Genomic DNA, 18,076 nt, shown 5'->3' with positions numbered 1-18,076 from the left:
CATCAAGACAGTGTACATCACTGTCACAACAGCGTTTGTTTTCATTCAAAGGCTTTATGAGTTTTCCTATAATGGCGGGCCAGTCTCTAGTCAAAATGCCCGGGCCAATTTTCTGTCCCAGTCCAGCCCTGTATGCAGCTCATCTGCAGTCTGGTGTTGCTTACATCTTCCTATTCAGAAGGCAGAATTTCCGAGTTCTGAGTACAATCAAAGCACCACGACTGCAGTTTTTCTGTTGGATGTAAAAGGCGCACATGACACTGTGACGTAGGCTAGAATCATGGCAGCAGTCAATGACGGTCCAGGCGTGGGATTTCTCTCGTGGAAATATGCACATTATCTTTTCCTTTCTATTGGTAGGTGGCACAGTGCACTTGTGGCAAGTAAGCAAGCTAGAAGACTGGCAAAGTTACGGAAGCAACACATTAACAAGAGAATTCTGAGTAAAACCAAAGTTACTTTCCCTAGTAACTAGTTACTTTGAAAGTAACGAGTAACTTGAAGTAACTGAGTTACTTTTGATAGAAGTAACTAGTAATGTAACTTAGTTACTATTTTAAAGTAACTTACCCAACACTGCATATAACTAATTTTACAGCTTATAAAAACACACTGTGTGATGCAGAGATGCTTTATAAAGCCAACAGCCGAGACTGAACATATGACAGTGCTGCAAAATGTGGAACTTGTTTCTGCCAATGAAAATAAGTTGGAGTTTTTATGCCATCTATAAGTTCAAAAGTTTGGAATTATTTGAAATTAAATTTTAAATTTATTAGCCCTGCGACAGACTGCGACCTCTCCAGGGTGTACCCTGTCTCTCGCCACAAGACAGCTGGGATAGGCTCCAGCCCCCCTGCGACCCTGAAAAAGAATAAGCGGCAGAGAATGGATGGATAGATGGATGGATGGAATTTAGATTTACTCAAGAAAATTCAGACCTCTGGGAAAATCTTGACTCATGGATGGAAAATTTTTTTTTGGTTCTGGTAAAAAAAAATGCTTTGTTTCGGACCTTTCCATTTGGAATTTGGGTGCTCTGCCTTTGCAAATCTGGTCAACAAGTTTAGGTTAACTGATGATTTTACATTGGTGGTACATGTGAATATGAAAGTGAATAGTTGTCTTTCTCAGTGAGCCCTATAACAGACAGGCAAACATATCCAGGGTGCACCATTCTTTTCTCGCCAGGCCATTTGGTGACATTCATTGGATAAGCAGTTGCAGATCAGAAATATCGACCAAATTCTTTGTAATCCATTTTGACCACACCTGAACTTTACAGTCATACACCCTACATACGAAGTATACTGATAGGCTGTCATTTGTCATAATCCAAAGATGCAGTGTGTGTGTTTTTTCCAAACCATCATTCAGTGTTGCATTCCTTTGTGTCAGAAAGTCTCCTCTAATTACTCCTAGCCTGCAGGTCTGTAATACAGAGCCTCTTCACTTTAAGCACAGCAGGCAGAATGCTCTGTGAATCCTCAAGAACCATCCTCATCTCTAAACCACACCAGGAGCACAATGAAAGGTCACCTCTGCTTCTGCAATATCATAAGGTCATATTTCAGGGTCTGGAAGGTGAAATACCACCTGCCGTTTCCTTTTATTTATTTTCTGAAAATTGAAGTGCCTGTCACTCACTTGGAGATTTTAAACTTTATTTGAAGCTTCTGAATCTATTGATCTATCTTTCTTTGTGGAGAATACTTGGATCAAAATTCTATTTGATTGCCACCTTTTTGCACCTCTTCACTGGTTTCCATTGCTTGGCATTTAAAAGCGCACATAAATCTTGGACCTTTTAACCCTTTTTTCCACAGGCAGCACTGTTATGGTCATTCCAAAGCCCCGGTTGATCTGGGTGAGACCGAAGGTGACGAGGAATTTGCCTTTAGAGACTTTAAATTTTGAAACTCCCACACCCTTATGGAATTTAATTTTAGCACCAGTGTTACAAAAACATCACTAAAACCATTCCAATTTTATGAGCTCACAGCAAATACAAAGAATTAAGCATCTAACATAATGCTATTTAGCTATAGTGAATTTAATGACATTACTGATTATAGAAGAATCTAAATGCAGCTAATTAAACTCTGTAACTATAATGATTTCAATCCATTACTTAACGTGATGAATATAATTCTGTGTTATTTTGTAGTTCAATTTGTAGTCATTAAAATACCAAGTTCACCAAACATGCACTACATTGCTTCACTCTTTCAAACATATCTCAGCGATCTCTTTGCCTCAGGCAAGCGCAGGAGTGTTGGCCTTGCTCCATTGGATCTGGTCTGTCGGTGCCTCCTTATAAAGGAGGAGGGAATGTCTGAGGGTCTCTTAGTCTCTTCTCCCAGCAGAACTGACACTACTGCTGCTTCACAATCAATGAAGTGCAACCCACTGTGCTAGTTGTCCTCTGCTGGTCCTCTGCCCACCCTGCTGCCTTTTTTAATTCTACATTTTTCACGACTCCGAAAATAGGACTGACTGCAGCAATTGCACAGGAAGCTGGCTTGTAAGTGAATATTTAATACTTTTAAAGATCTACTACCTTTCTAAATGTCACATTTAAGAGTTTGATTTCTCCAAAAAACAACCTGCTACACTCTGATTTGATGTGAAGACCTCTTTTGTAGAGTGTAATTTTGACTTTAATTTGTCGTTGCTGTATTCTCTAAGGGGCAAGGATGTTTCTTACACCACTGCTGCTGGCCACAGCACTTTCCAGCATATGGGCCCAAGACTTTTACCAAGCAAGGAAAACCATCAAGAATTCTGGAGCCAAACCTCTTGCTGCAAATATCTACAATGATCAAGGTAAGAAATAAATGAATAAAGAAGACAGTTTTTAAAGTGATTCATTAATATTTCTTCATTCTCAAAACTTAAGCAGTATATTTCAACAAAATAAGAAACACAAATTCATAACCCCAACTGATTTTGCAAAGTTTTTACATCTTCTCAATATAAATTTTTGGATTTGTTACAAAAATTGCAGCATTTTCTCATCAAGTTGATTGAGATGCAGTCAATCAGTTAATCAGATAACTTGTTCTGTGTGGTCACAGCCATCCTTGATGAAGACTGTAACCTGGAACTTGCCTTCCTGTTGGACAGCTCTGAGAGTGCAAAAGACAATCATGAGGATGAAAAGCAGTTTGCCATGAACATGGTGGACAGACTCCAAGGTGTCCGGCTGCAGACTGGACGCAGCTTGAGTTTGAGAGTTGCTCTGCTGCAGTACAGCAGCCACGTTATCACAGAGCAGACCTTCAGAGATTGGACAGGAGCAGAGAATTTCAAGACCCAAATAGCCCCAATAGTCTACATTGGACATGGCACCTACACCACGTACGCCATCACCAACATGACCAAGATTTACCTGGAAGAATCCAGCCCTCACAGCATCAAAGTAGCAGTGCTGCTTACAGATGGTGTTTCCCACCCAAGGAACCCTGACATTTTCTCTGCTGTTGCTGAAGCCAAAAACCAGGGCATCAAGTTCTTCACTTTGGGCATCACCCGAGCAGCCAATGAGCCGGCCAATGTTGCTAATCTCCGCCTCCTTGCCAGCTCCCCTGCTTCTGTCTTTCTCCATAATTTACAGGATAATAACATAGTCGAAAAAATATCCACTGAAATTGTGAGTATTTAGTATTAAAGGTCATCTCTCAGTAGACAAAACAAAAAAGAAAAGTGATGTATTTGCTTTGAATGGGAGTTGGTACATTGATATGCAAGCTTCATGTAATCTTATAGAGATGAAGTGATGACAGTGCTGTGGAAAAAACAAATGAAAGATGTTCATGTCCGTTATGGATTTATGCCTTTCTCCCGAACCTTTAAAAAGACACACAAAGGGAAAATCCCCCAGGATTTTCTTTTCCGTCTGGTAATCTCTAATTGTATTACTGTTGATATTAAACTGCCTTAACAATTAAAATAAATAATTGGGTTAAGGCAGTTAGATTTCCTGTGGAATAATACATGACGTGCATATATTCATTTCCATTGCATCTGACGAGTTTATTTAATACAAACACTCTCATTCACTCATTGTAACTCATCATTTTAAAGGACTTTAAAAGTTAATAGATAATGCAAAGTTAAGATTTGTATACCAAAATCTCATTATTTCCTACATTTTTATCAAAACCAATGCATGTAGACATGTAAGTTATGCTGAATCAAGACAACACATCTTGGCAATAACAGAAGAACCCTAATAAGTGTCTGAAGTATGTTTGTACAACTGACAACAAGTCTGTTTCTATTTTCTTTGCAGATTGGCTTAGCTGATGAAGATGTAAGTACAAGTTACAAATATTAACTCACACTAACTGTAGATATTTGAAATTCAATAAAATGTCATTAAGTAACTAAATTATTTAATTTAATTGACTGTTAAATGGCTTTTATCACAGTTTAATAATCGTATCTCTGCTCTTTGAAGTGCCCAGTGGCTCAGAGATGTGCTTGTGACAAAGGAGAGCGAGGACCCAGTGGGCCTGCAGTAAGTATGAAAATACACCATAAGCAATGAGTTTTCAGTGAGAAGGATTTCAGAAACATTTTATATGTACCTGATATTTTAGTTATGATTGCTGTGTCGTTTTTGTTCAGACGGGATAATTGCTTGCTTTTTAAATGCAGCTTAGAGGCATTTGCACAAACAAAGAGGATGGGTGGTTCAATCCCTCCATCTTAAAGAAGATTAATGAAAAAGGACCAGAGACTTTCATCTTCTATTTGAAGAGAAATATATTTACTTACCCTCATCTAGTTATTATACTAATGTGACATCGGATGTGACCCATGGAAGACAGAAGCATCACATTTAGAGCTCCCTGTAAAACTGATTCTTTGGCCATAGTAAATTTCACTAATCTTGTCATGGTCAATGGGACGAGGATAGAAGAATACTTACACAAGATGATCTACATACTCACATATTTTACTCATAACAACTTTAGTTTTAGCCCTTCTCCTGCTCAGATAACGTGGTCAAGTTATCGGCAGACAGTCATATTATTGACTGACAACTACTGTGAGACCAGGTGCTTTCACCACAGAGAGATTCTTCACATTCTTACACTCAGACTAAGAGGTTCCCATAATTGCTCTTATTGGAAAAATTACCACAAACTAGGGATTTCTGGTGAATAGTAACTGACACACACTATCCAGGTGCAGCTCAAAACAATGACTTCTGGCCATGTGGACAAGATTTTTCATGTTTCATAGCTTCAGCGATCATACAGATCTGTCAGAAAGGTCCCTGACCTTTTTCCACACGGTTACTTGGCAAAGACTTGGTTGAGGTTAAAGGTCATAGTGTTATCTGCTGAAGTCATTTTGTGCACAGCAACAAGAATGCAAAATTTACAAAACAAATTATCAAATCTCTATCTTGATTTTGTTGCATTTTCCAGGGAAAGAAAGGTCGCCCTGGTGATGATGGAGCCCCGGGGCCTAAAGGGCAAAAGGTGTGTGCCCTTTGATGGATATGTGGACTGCTCTGAATGTTAAGCTCTTAGCGTGCAGAAATTTTCATGAGTTACTTAATACTTCCGTCTTTTGCAAAAAGACGTTAGGCTTCCCTGAACTTACAAAACTCCTGCTTTTAATTCACTTCTTCGCTTGTGTCCAGTGGAGTACCACAAGGTTCAATATTAGGTCCCATTTTATTTTCCTCATATTCATATTACCTTGTATTTAATAATATATGTGTATCACTATTGTGCTGTTGCTCTTCCTTACCTCTAATATACTGGTGACACCAGGTAAGAAATTAGGTTCGTAAGGGTAACTTTAGTGATGCCTATGATGATAAACATGCATTTTGTATAATAGTAGACATTTTTTCCATGACTATAAATGCTTGCAGAGCTTTCAACCCATGTTTACTTCTTGTAATTAAGAGCTATTTTGTAAGTAAATGTTTAAGAACTACATTTACAGCTTTCCAACATTGCTTTACATGCTAGTGTTGATTTACATTGTAACTGTGAAATGTCTGTGTTGTCTTTCTTAAACTTAACTTTTATTTACTGGCTTCCATTAAGTATAGTGACTATGAGGTCTTTCTAAATTATTTCAGAATTATTATCTGAATTGCTTTAACACACTAATAATGTACAAGTATCCATTTTTGTTTCTAAACCTGTTTGTAATCCCACCTAAGGGTGAAGCAGGATTAAGTGGAGTACCCGGGCGAGAGGGTCCAGAGGTAAATGACACTATTTGTGATCAACATCTTCATTGTTTCTGAAACTTGTTCACACATGGCGTCTCAATCATTTTTATTTGCAGGGAAAACCAGGTTACAGAGGAGATAAGGTATGAAATTTAGATTAGTAACAGTGGTGGGATGTTTTGGAGCGAATTGAAGCCTGAACTGTTTTTGTAATTTCTGCGCAGGGTGAGAGGGGTGAATGTGGCACTCCAGGAATCAAAGGAGACAGGGTATGACATTGCTTTTGGTATTAAACGTGCCAAATAACATTTTCAATTTAATGGATTTTACTAATTGTATATATGGTAATTGGGTTTATGGCCTGTTTCCTATGGTTGTTTAATGTGTTTCAGGGTCCTGAGGGGTCAATAGGAGAAAGAGGACCCCGAGGCCTGCAGGTTAGTATGAACTCATGTGTCTTAACATAAATTTAATAAGCAATTTAATAAGCAGACAAAACTGAGCAGCAAAGTGTTATACCTCAGAATCAGTGGGTACTGTCTTCATCACTATGCTTTTCATCAGTTTTTAGTTGCAACTCTTATTTTCTCCTGTCTTTGTCATCTTGTTCAGTAGTAGCCTTCATGCCTTAGTGTTACCTGTTTGCTTTTTCCCCCTGATTTTATCATGAAGCATCATTTTTTGTGTGTTGTTTTGTTTGTACTTGCTGCTTTTGTTTCCCTGTGATTATCTGGCATCACAGGTGTGTGGTGTGGTTGATTTTTCACACCTGAGCTTTGTTTCACTTGTGTCTTGTTTTGTAAATGATGCTTTGTGTGTTTTAAAAAGGATAGATCATTAGGAATTATTGAAGATGATTTATTGAAATATAGCATTTAGTTGAGCTATTTCGCAATTAGTTGATGATAACCCATCGTAACAGAATGCCTGCAGTGATAGGAATTAAGACAGGATCTCCTGGAGTCTAGACACTGGTGCTTGCAAAGATGAAGATGGAGATTTGGATAGAGCTGTGAGTGACCAGGTTCAGCAGAGATAGGGACAGGGAAGCAGGCAGATGAGTGATTACAGATTTTCCTTATTAAACTTACACATAAGCTTCATTTGAAATCCTGTCAGTTTCTTTTTTCTGGTGCCTAACCATTTCATGTCCTGCATTCTTTTGGATTATTACCTTTGAATTTGTTTTGTTATGCACTTTAGCAATTAGCATTTCGTAACGTTGTTTTTTGCTCCATTAACTAAACAGATACAATGCAGAAACTTCAGCTATTCATTGTTACATGATATTTGTCTGAATAAACATATTTCAAGTGATGATCAGTCACTGTATGCTGTTCTTATCCAGGGTTTACCAGGACCGCATGGAGACAGGGGACCTGAGGGCCCCCAGGGAAAGCAGGTCTGCCACTTTCTGACAACTTTTACTTATCCTACCATGCACATCTGCTGTGACCTTTGCATTTCCTTTTATGTTGAGTATAAACAAGAGGTTAGAGTTTTTCTACCTCGGTAATAACTCTATAACACAGAAGCCGGTTGTCTTCTAATAGACCCCTGCGTGAAGACTTGGCAATGAGCCAATGTCTTCCCCATCATTACTTCCATTCAGGAGCTCAGGGAAAAAAACATAATGAAAAAGTCTCACTCTAGGCTCTCCCAATACAGATTATGGGGTGCCCACACCATCTTCAGCTTTTCCAACAAGGCTTGCACTTAATAACACACATGGAAAGTCTGTGTATGCTCAGTGTCTCACCATGTGAGGACCTGTAGGCATTTGGAAAGATTACAAGGAGTCTTGGTGGTCCATATGCAATTTTTGCAAGCACACACGCAAGTCGAGTAGCTGTAAGACAAGTCTTTGTATTAATTCCTTGTATCAGTTCAGGTTAAAACTGTAGACAGAGACTTTATTAAACAGTCTAAGTGATTACATGATTTTGAGCTTATTCTTCTTATTTTTTAGATAACAGCTACCATTACCCCAACTTTGAGATTCACCTTTGATGTAGTAATGACCTTTGGGCCTTCTTAACCTTATATACAGGAAAAAATAAAACATTTCAGTCCTTTTTTCATCTTTTTCATACAATGAAACCAAGCTACTAAAGGTTTAAATTAAGTGGTAGCAAAAGATGAGTGATATGAACATTGCCGTTCAGTACTTCTATATGCTAATGCTTCCAAGTCCAACATACAATTGTTTAAATAATATGTTTGTGAATACAGGGTGAACGGGGCCCATCCGGCCCTCCAGGAATTCAAGGGGAGACTGGTATTGGGCTTCCTGGACCAAAAGTAAGTCATGTTATGAACTGTCCTCTGAATATTGATCGTCGTGATTGTGTTTGGGTGACTAATTTGCGCTAATATTTCTCTTCAGGGTGACATGGGATTCCAGGGCAGACCAGGTCCTCCTGGTCCTCCAGGAGTGGGTGAACCCGGCCTTCCTGTAAGTTCAGAAGCATCAGAGTCAGTGTTGGTGTTAGTGGGAGATCTGCTCTCTGAAGAAAGTCTGTATTTTGACTTATGGCTAGCTATATTGTACGCTGATTATCTTTACAGGGACCTCAAGGACCACAAGGTGTTCAAGGGGAAAAGGGACCCCAAGGTGAAGGGTTTCCTGGGCCAAAGGTATTTCTTTAAATCTATCATTAGAGAATAAAAAATTCGGGGTTGTGTTTAAGAGGCAGGCGAGTAAAAGGCAAAAGATATTTTTGAAAAGAATATGAAACATTATTAGTGTATCCTCCACCGAGGCAAATGTCCTACATTGCATTTAAGATAAGATATAATTTATTAATCGCAGATTTTGGAGGAAAAACAAACCTGAACCAAAGCCAATTTTAATAAGTTCTTTCTTCAGCCATGCTCCACTTCTCCCCAATTTTTGATAAATGTGACACTGGTAGTTTTGCATAATCTTGCAAATAGAGGAGGAAAACACTATTTTGAAACCATAAGAAATATGGCAAAAATATTGATCTGAATTAATCTGAGAGTGCTTCACCTCTATATCACAGCACTGAAAACACACCTCTGATCTCACACTACTAGACAAAACGAGTGCTGCAGATAATCTGCCTTCATTATAATGATCTTTAAACTAACTACTTTCATCATTACCAACTTCAAAATCTATTACAGTAAATATTCCATGAATCATTTGCTGTATCTGAAGGTTACAAAGACATAAACTGTGATTAAACAAGGTCCTCAGCGAGCATTACTAAAAGAAACAGTATGAGTGTATGATTCAGTCTCAGGTAACTAGTTGATACACATCTGTCAAAATCAGCCTCTGTTCCAGCTCACTGACTCACTATACAGGCGTTCACTCAAGCGTGTATACACACTCTGTTGTTAAGCCTAAAAACTATGTTTTCCCCATGCTGCCACATGCTGCATTTTAAAACACACAGCAGACGTCTCATTCAAATAGAGATAGCTGGGATTCAACCAAGGGCTTAGCAAGACATGTTAATACTAATGACAGCAGGTCTTACTGTGTAGCAGCAAAGAAAACAACCTAACCACAGCGAAGTAAAAACAGTATAATAACCGAGTAAGAGTAAAAACCTAAAATAATGTTAGTGACACTCTCTTTATAAAGTTGTTGAAGTTTCTGTGTAAAGAATTCTAAAAGCAGTTTTATTTGTTGAGGGAATTAACACTGAAATGTCCTCAAGCAGTTATATGTTTTTAATCGCTTTCAGACTTTCTGGCGATTATACTTTTTACTATACCATCCTATTGAGAAAAAACCTCCTCTCCATTCAGATTTTTTAACTAAACAAACACTAGTATAGATAAAAGTATTGTACACTCAAAAATGGTCAGAAAGACAAACAAACAAAAACATGTCATTCCTGGGTCATGGGATCATTGTGAATCCCTCAGCAACAGGAGCAAACATGCCCTCCTGCCATGCTTATCTGAAACAGTGTGATTTGGCTGTGACCCAATCTTGAGTGGCTGTTATGTAACTAATGGAGTTAACCTGATTTTGGTCTACAGGGGGATCGAGGGCTGCCAGGGCCCAGGGGACCGCGGGGACAGCAGGGTGTAGGCATCAAAGGAGAAAAGGTGGGTTGTAAACTAAGTTAATTAAGAAAATTCAGTCCAACAACAAAGACTGTTCACAACAAAGACTAATGAAATCCACGAGGGGAAACTCCAGAAGTCCTTTAGGCTACAATTATAAAAATGTTGTGACTGAGTGAGGCAAAATACAGGAGTGTGTTAGATTAAACATCTGGTTACTGTGGGAATGTTAACGGTAGAGCATACAGCAGGGCTGCACTATATACTATACGATTAGGTAGCTATAACACTTGCTATAACACAATCTTTCATTGGCTGCTTGTGAGTTAAAACATTTATTAACCTGAAAAAAGGTTGATAAACACAACAAAAGTGAAAATACAATATATGAAGATAAAATGAGTCTGGGAACTTACTGTACATAACCATATTCTGTATGTGTGTACAGGATATGATGAAGTGTAATCTATAAAATAAAAATGAGATTTTGTTTGCAATGCTGTTGATCTTTACAGTCTTTCTCACGATATGAGTTTCCTATACACTATAATACTAATTCTAGCATTTTCGGGAACAAACTAAAACCCACCGGGAGGCTGAGACTGGGCCTGCATACTTTTGTGCAACAATAGTGATTCCCTGAAATCAAAATCAACTTTAAATCTTTATTAATGAAAGGGAAACCAAAAGGACACACATTTAATGCAAAATGCACAAAAAAATCTCAGGGATCACAAAAGAGGAAAGGGATCCATTCACCCTCTCTTCTACAGCTAACACTGGGTGAACACATGAATGTTAACAGTAAGTATTTATGATTATGATGGTTTATTCCCAGGGAGAACTGGGCCAACCAGGATTGCCAGGGCCAACTGGACCAATAGCAGTGGGCATACAGGGAGAAAAGGTCAGGACGACATCTTTATCTAAATGCTATTTGATTGCCTTTATTTGTTCTGACACATATGCTGAGAAATTGGAATGCAGTAGCACCACACATTATAATAAATAACCCTCGAATCATTATTATTATTGTACAGGGAAATGAAGGACCAAGAGGCCCTCCAGGAGTCAGAGGTCTTCCAGGAGAAGGTCTACCTGGGCCCAAGGTTTGTTAAAAAAAAAAAAAACCCTTAAGATGCATATTCAGATTACAGGTTTACTTGTTTACTTTAGTCACGCAGACAAGATAAGAACTTGATTCCCGGTCAGTCTAGAACTAACTTTACCCTGTCCTGTTACATCAGGACAAAAGAATTTAGCTGCTTGCCATAGTTATCAAACAGAGACAGCAGACAATTAAAACTACTATAAATGAATAAAATAAAACGTAAAATGTTTCAAATTTAGAATTATTATTAAATCTGAAATATTAAGATTCAGATTTAAGTTTAATTAAACGTCGTAGGATATGACTAGAATATGACTTCTCTTCAAAGGGAGACCAAGGTTTACCAGGAGAGCATGGAGCTCCAGGAGAGACAGGTGTTGGTGAACCTGGGCCAAAGGTAAGATAAGACATTTCCTGAACAAAGTGTGTCAGGCTAATCCTGGTCTAGCAGCATAAAACAGTACTGAATACAGCAAAAGCTGAATGTGAAAACATTCTGCTGTTACAGGGAGAACCTGGAGCGGCAGGAGTGAGTGGCCTGCCTGGTCTGCCAGGAGAAGATGGAGCTCCAGGGCAGAAGGTAAAGCAGTATCTGACTGATCATTTTAACAATGGTTATGAAAAAAAGTCTTATTATTTATTGAATAAACCCATTCATTCTTTTAGGGTGAGCCTGGTTTGCCTGGTTTAAGAGGTTCTGAGGGGCCACAGGGAGTTGGTACTCAAGGCGAGAAGGTATGTTTATAATTCAGTAGTCTTGTGTATCACACAGTTTTTTTTAATGCTACTCACAAAATATATTTGGTATTCACTCCCAGGGCGACCAGGGTGTTAGGGGCATCCGTGGGTTACATGGACCTCCTGGGGTCTCAGGACCATCTGGACCAAAAGTAAGAATTTCACAGAACATAATGATAATATCTTACTGTGGTACAAAGCGTCCGTGGTAGTGTATACACATTAACCCAAACTTTGAACGAAGCCAAAAAAATGAGTCTTCTACCTGTTGTTGGCAGCACACTTGTTGTTAAAATAAAGACAAGTCTGAATAGGATCTTAAGTTCCTCAACAATTTGCTTCCAGGGTGAACGCGGGATACCAGGCCAGCAGGGCATGCCAGGGCAGCCGGGACGGTCCATAGCAGGTGCAAAGGTAATAAATTTTCTCTTTACACTGATCTTGGTAAGCATCCACCAAGTAGTGGATAGTGTAGTCTGATGCAACATAATGCATCGAAAAACTGTTGCTGTAGTCAGACTTAACTGTCTCGTGTTCAGGGTGATATTGGTCCCGCTGGCCCACCTGGTCCTATTGGAGAAACAGGCCATGGACTACCTGGTCCAAAGGTGAATGCAGTCCTAATTTATTAGACACACTGATTAAAACACAAAGGTTTGGGCCTCATTGTTGAATTTGTTGTACCAGGGTGATCGCGGCTATCCAGGTTCACCAGGTCCTGCTGGCCCAAAAGGCCAAGGCATCCCTGGCCCTATGGTTAGTATCAACTGCCAAGACATGACAAATTTCTAAAAGTTTTTCCTGCAACTCTGTAATTAGTTAATGTTGTGCAAGGTTGCTAAAACTGGAATAATCTCTGTACTTTATCCAGGGTGCTCCAGGCCAGCCAGGACTACCAGGTGAGCCCGGCCCAGAAGGAGTGGGATTTCCTGGACCTAAGGTTTGTACCTACATGCTACGTGATTCTGGGATAATCTAGTTAGTCTGTTATTATAGTTTTTGCATCGCTGTTTTTTGGGAGGAGGGTTTGATATGTATAAGGATGCCTGTTTTATACTATCATGTCTTTTTCAGGGAGACATTGGGTTTAGAGGATTGCCAGGTTTGCCTGGTCCGCCAGGAGAAGGCTTACAGGGACCACTAGTAAGAACTAGATTACAGTTTGATCTAATTGTTTTTAATTCTACATGCAGATTCTAATGTTGACAAATTATAATGTTGAAAGTTGTATTTTTAACATGTTTAATGTATGTGCTGCATTGTGTAGAATATGGATTCATTAATATACTTGAAATTCTGTGTGCTAAGGGCAATGTTGGAAGGCCAGGTCCTCCAGGCCCAACTGGACCTCCAGGAGAAGGTATTCAAGGTCCAAAGGTAAGTTTTTTTTATATGTTTTGTATATTCATTCATTCATTTTTGTATATGAAAGAGTGAAGCGGCATTTTATTGGTGCTGACATGTTTCACAAATGAACCGCCTGGCAAACTGGCCACAGGATAAACACAAAAGTAATTTATGACCTTTCTTGAGTTTGGATCTCTTCTGTATGATTCAGTGAATAACACGGTCTAATTTCAGGGTGAGCCAGGATCGCAAGGCATGACTGGGCCTAGAGGGCCTCGGGGAGATGGGCCTCCTGGAGAAAAAGTGATGAATTTACATGCTTCTTTCAAATATTTTATTGATGTCGGATTACTTGGTCTCTGACTGATAATTTATTCTTCTGTTATGATAGGGTGATCGTGGACTACAGGGTGAGAGGGGAATAAAGGGTACAAAAGGAGACATGGGAGATCCTGGAGTCCCTGGTGAAATGGTAAAATAGACAAAAATAACAACGACAAAATAAATTACTCATATATGTGTTTTTAACAGCACAAAACTGAAACGTGAATGTTGTTTTTCATCCTTTTTCAAATTACAGGGAAGGCCTGGAGAAAAAGGAGAACCAAGCCTCACAGTAAGTTCAGTAATTCAACATTTTTTGGGCCATTCAAAAAAGTAAAAAGATTTTCCACTGACATATGTTTTCCATATTTTTCAGAGAGAAGAAATTATTATGCTGATCAAAGAAATCTGTGGTAAGATTGAGCCTAGTCTATTTTAATAATGATTAATAAACAATTGTGTAGAAACAGACAATGTGGCAAAGTAAAATCTGCAATTAAATCTTTTAAATCTGTGTGCAGAGGAGCTTTGAATTCATTACTGTCATGCTGGTATTTTATTAGTTTGCCAAAGCAGCTGCCAAAAAATATATGATTATGCTATTTGTTTGTCTGTATTTTTGAATGCTGGCATTCTAGACCACAGTCTTTAAATGCCTTTACAATGCAACATGGAGCACTGACATTGGCACTGATGGAAGATGTGCTCAGTATCTGCCCCTCTAGTTTAAACTTAGTCAAACATCTGTGGATGTTTTGAACAAGAAATTAAAATGTTTTGATGACAGGTTAAAGTACTGAGGTGTTAATTAATACTATTATGTTTAGTAAGCAAAGTGCATGGAAAGACTGCAGTGCTTAACAAATGTATTAGATCATCTGTATACAGTATACATGCACTAGTGAGATAAAACAGAAAATGCTAGAATTGCACTCGCAAAAACTGGAGTGAAGACTTCTTAAACAGGGTTTTAGTAAATTAAAAACCATAATTAGTCATGGTATCTTCAGAATAAATTGGAATAAAAATATTCCACTGACACTGCAAATCCACGAGAACTTGTATTAGCTGAGGCAAGAACTAGCTAGTGGCCTAGTCGACACCTACTTATCATAAAGTTGCCTGACCCTAGCTTGTTTATCATTTTAATAGCTAAAAGAGGAAAATTAGCTTTAAAGACCAAAATTCTGTTCGTACCAGACTGTCAACATGCATATTTTTGTTGTAAAGTTGGTTATTTTGAAATTTGAGTCTGTAGGGACTGACTCAGTTATGGAGCCAGCCTCAAGTGGCCACTGGATGAACTGCAGGTGCCATCATAGCAACCAGCTGCAGAAACAACACTCCTAGGTTTAAGAGGCCACTGATGGTCTGCCTTTGCCCATAAACTGCACATGTGCAATAAAGCAGTCATGTACTAACTGCACTTTATACCTTTTCAGGATGTGGCATCAAGTGCAAGGAAAGGCCAATGGAACTTGTCTTCGTCATTGACAGCTCAGAGAGTGTTGGGCCTGAGAACTTTGAGATCATTAAAGATTTCGTCACGAGGTTAGTGGATCGGACCACAGTTGGACGCAACGCCACCAGAATTGGCCTGGTCCTCTACAGTCTGGATGTTCATTTAGAATTCAACTTGGTTCGCTACATCAGCAAGCAGGACATCAAGCAGTCGATCAGAAAAATGCTTTACATGGGAGAGGGCACTTACACTGGCACTGCAATTAGAAAGGCGACTCAGGAGGCTTTCTTCAGCGCCCGCCCCGGTGTCAGAAAAGTAGCCATCGTCATCACTGATGGTCAAACTGACAAACGAGAGCCTGTCAAGCTTGATGTAGCTGTGCGGGAGGCTCACGCTGCAAACATTGAGATGTACGCCCTGGGAATTGTCAATTCCTCTGATCCAACCCAGGCTGAGTTCTTACAGGAACTCAATCTTATAGCCTCAGACCCAGACAGTGAACACGTGTACCTCATTGATGACTTCAACACGCTAACAGGTGAAAGTCAAAGCCAGATACTTTAAATATCATGAGGAGTTTTAAAATGCCTAATAATCCCACTTTTTTTTTTTTTCATTTTTCCACAGCACTGGAGTCCAAACTTGTCAGCCAGTTCTGTGAAGATGAAAATGGTGCCTTTATTTACAATCACATTACCAATGGACACCGGAATAGTAACAATGGGCTTAGTGTTAGTGGAAATAATGGAGCGACTACTAATACCTATAATAGCTATGGCAACAATGGTTACATTTTTGGAAACAATGGATATGGGAACAGTTATGAAGAAGAAATCCAAAACCAAAGACACACCAACAGCCGTGGCCGTGGAGACACTTTCACACTGCCCATCAGTGCCGATCCTCTTCCTGTTCAGGTCTCATCTTCACTGTTTTAATTACATAATACTTTGGTATTTACAGTAAATGTATTTACTGCAATACTGAAACACTGTGCTGCTGTTTCACACAGGTAACAGAGGATGATGATGGTGAAGATTTAGATTTAAGGGCTCACGTGCGGGGTGACAAGTATCTGTCTAGAGTCAACAAAACAACATTTATATCACCTGGTAGAGAAAGTTCTGTGTCCAAAACAACTGTTGTATCATCTTCATCATCATCTGTATCTGGAACATCTTCATCAACATTGACTTCAAGTTCCTCCTCAAACTCAAATCAGTTACAGCCTGTGGTGATTCCAGTTCAGCCTGGAGGTGAGTACCACACTCCTGTACTGGATATGTCACAGAAAGAAAAACATAAAAACTAAATGAAAATGGATAAATCATCTGGGTTTTTTGTCATAGCTTAACAGGATATCTCTGCTTTACCTGCTGAGGCAAATCAATACACTGTGTTAATAAAAAAAAAAAAGAAGGTTGTAAGCTGTGTGGGGTTGTAGTACATGGAAATTCTCCATAGTAGAGTCGTGAAAAGGGAAGATTTCAGGGGACTCTATGCAGTATTGCAGTCTAACTTGTAAAAGGTTTAGTAGCAATAACTTAAAGCAGCTGTTTTCTGTATAACTTTAATAGTCTCTCACATCATTTTGGAATTTTGGCCCAACTGTTACAGTTTTGCTTCAGTATGTTAAATTTGCAGGCATTCATTTGTACACATCTCTTTTAAGGTCATGTCACAGCATTTCAGTTGAGGGTCAAGGTCTTCATTTCTATTGGGCCATTAAAAGACATTGGTTCTTTTCTTTTTAGCCTTTTTTTTGTAGCTTTGCTGATGAGCTTGGGATCAATGTCTTGTTGAAAGAACTAATTTTGACTATACACTTTAAGAAACCTTGAATCTATCAGTGTTAGCTCTGTCGGGAAAGGGCTAAGTCTATTCTTCTAACACATAAATGTTTTTTTAGTAAACATGTGTCTCACATACCATTCCCTCTTCAGAGACCCCTCGTCTCAATCCCCGCTGTGACCTCAGCTTAGACCAAGGCACCTGCCGAGACTATATCATACGCTGGTATTATGACAAGCAGGCCAATGCTTGTGCACAGTTCTGGTACGGAGGCTGTGGTGGAAATGGCAACCGTTACGAAACAGAAGATGAATGCAAGAAGACTTGCGTTCTGCTCAGAAGAGGTAAAATCTGTAGATTTTAAACAGTAAATGTGCATTTTTGTTTATTGATGTTTCTTCTGTGAGTATCATTTTGTCACTTCATTGTCCATTTCAGGTGGATAAAAGGAGGAAACACCATCACTAGGAGTCCAGCTCTACAACCTTCAGCTTTCCTCATTTTAATGAGATGCCTTGTGACTCTTGTGTCACAGTTGGCCTTAGACACAGAAACATTTTTAATAAATAGAAAGACAGCTGACATGTTCCTGGTTTAACAAAAACAAAATCAGATTGACTTTTATTTTATTAAAAAGCCTTTCTTACCTCAGCGATATTGTATTGTCCTTCCTAGGATTAAAATTCTATGGATTATTCTTATACCTCACCCAGACATGCAGTTTATATATGCTGAATATATTTAGAGTAAAACAGCATTAGTGAAATGTTTTATATTATGCTGATATATGTGTTTTGAGTACTTTTGTGTTTTCCTGTTTGTTTTTCCTGATTCTATTGCAATGTGTCCACATGGGTAAAACTGGCAGCTGTAATAAAGTAACAAAGGTGTTTTACTACATGTGTCCTGCTTCCAGAGGTCTGCTGCAGATCAGATCTTCTTCTTGATGCATTCTCAATCATCCAGGAAAGTAAAACTCCAAAAGTTGATTCTGTTCATCTGGACGTAGCGTTTTGTGGGAGAAAGGTTTCGTCACTCATCCAAGTGGCTT

The 18,076-nt window shown here is 38.9% G+C and overlaps 1 protein-coding gene across 1 annotated transcript; it reads left to right on the top strand.

Moving 5' to 3' along the window:
• Positions 1–575: 575 nt before the first annotated feature.
• Positions 576–17,920, top strand: col28a2a (collagen, type XXVIII, alpha 2a). The gene is made up of 36 exons (XM_085135513.1): positions 576–2,524; positions 2,689–2,826; positions 3,078–3,652; positions 4,295–4,315; positions 4,463–4,522; positions 5,442–5,495; positions 6,194–6,238; positions 6,322–6,348; positions 6,430–6,474; positions 6,598–6,642; positions 7,554–7,607; positions 8,438–8,506; positions 8,592–8,660; positions 8,774–8,842; positions 10,226–10,294; positions 11,091–11,159; positions 11,293–11,361; positions 11,692–11,760; positions 11,872–11,943; positions 12,030–12,098; positions 12,182–12,253; positions 12,447–12,515; positions 12,641–12,709; positions 12,789–12,857; positions 12,973–13,041; positions 13,176–13,244; positions 13,410–13,478; positions 13,683–13,751; positions 13,840–13,920; positions 14,029–14,064; positions 14,149–14,185; positions 15,215–15,772; positions 15,862–16,151; positions 16,247–16,490; positions 17,178–17,369; positions 17,464–17,920. Exons 2-36 carry the CDS (start codon positions 2,697–2,699, stop codon positions 17,469–17,471), a joined length of 3,681 nt encoding a protein of 1,226 aa, XP_084991639.1. The 5' UTR covers positions 576–2,524; positions 2,689–2,696; the 3' UTR covers positions 17,472–17,920.
• Positions 17,921–18,076: the final 156 nt, after the last annotated feature.

Source organism: Neolamprologus multifasciatus, chromosome 16 (genome assembly GCF_963576455.1).
Source record: "Neolamprologus multifasciatus chromosome 16, fNeoMul1.2, whole genome shotgun sequence".
Taxonomy (NCBI): Eukaryota; Metazoa; Chordata; class Actinopteri; order Cichliformes; family Cichlidae; genus Neolamprologus; species Neolamprologus multifasciatus.
Note: the sequence above shows the minus strand (reverse complement) of the source record. Positions and strands in the feature narration are given on the sequence as shown.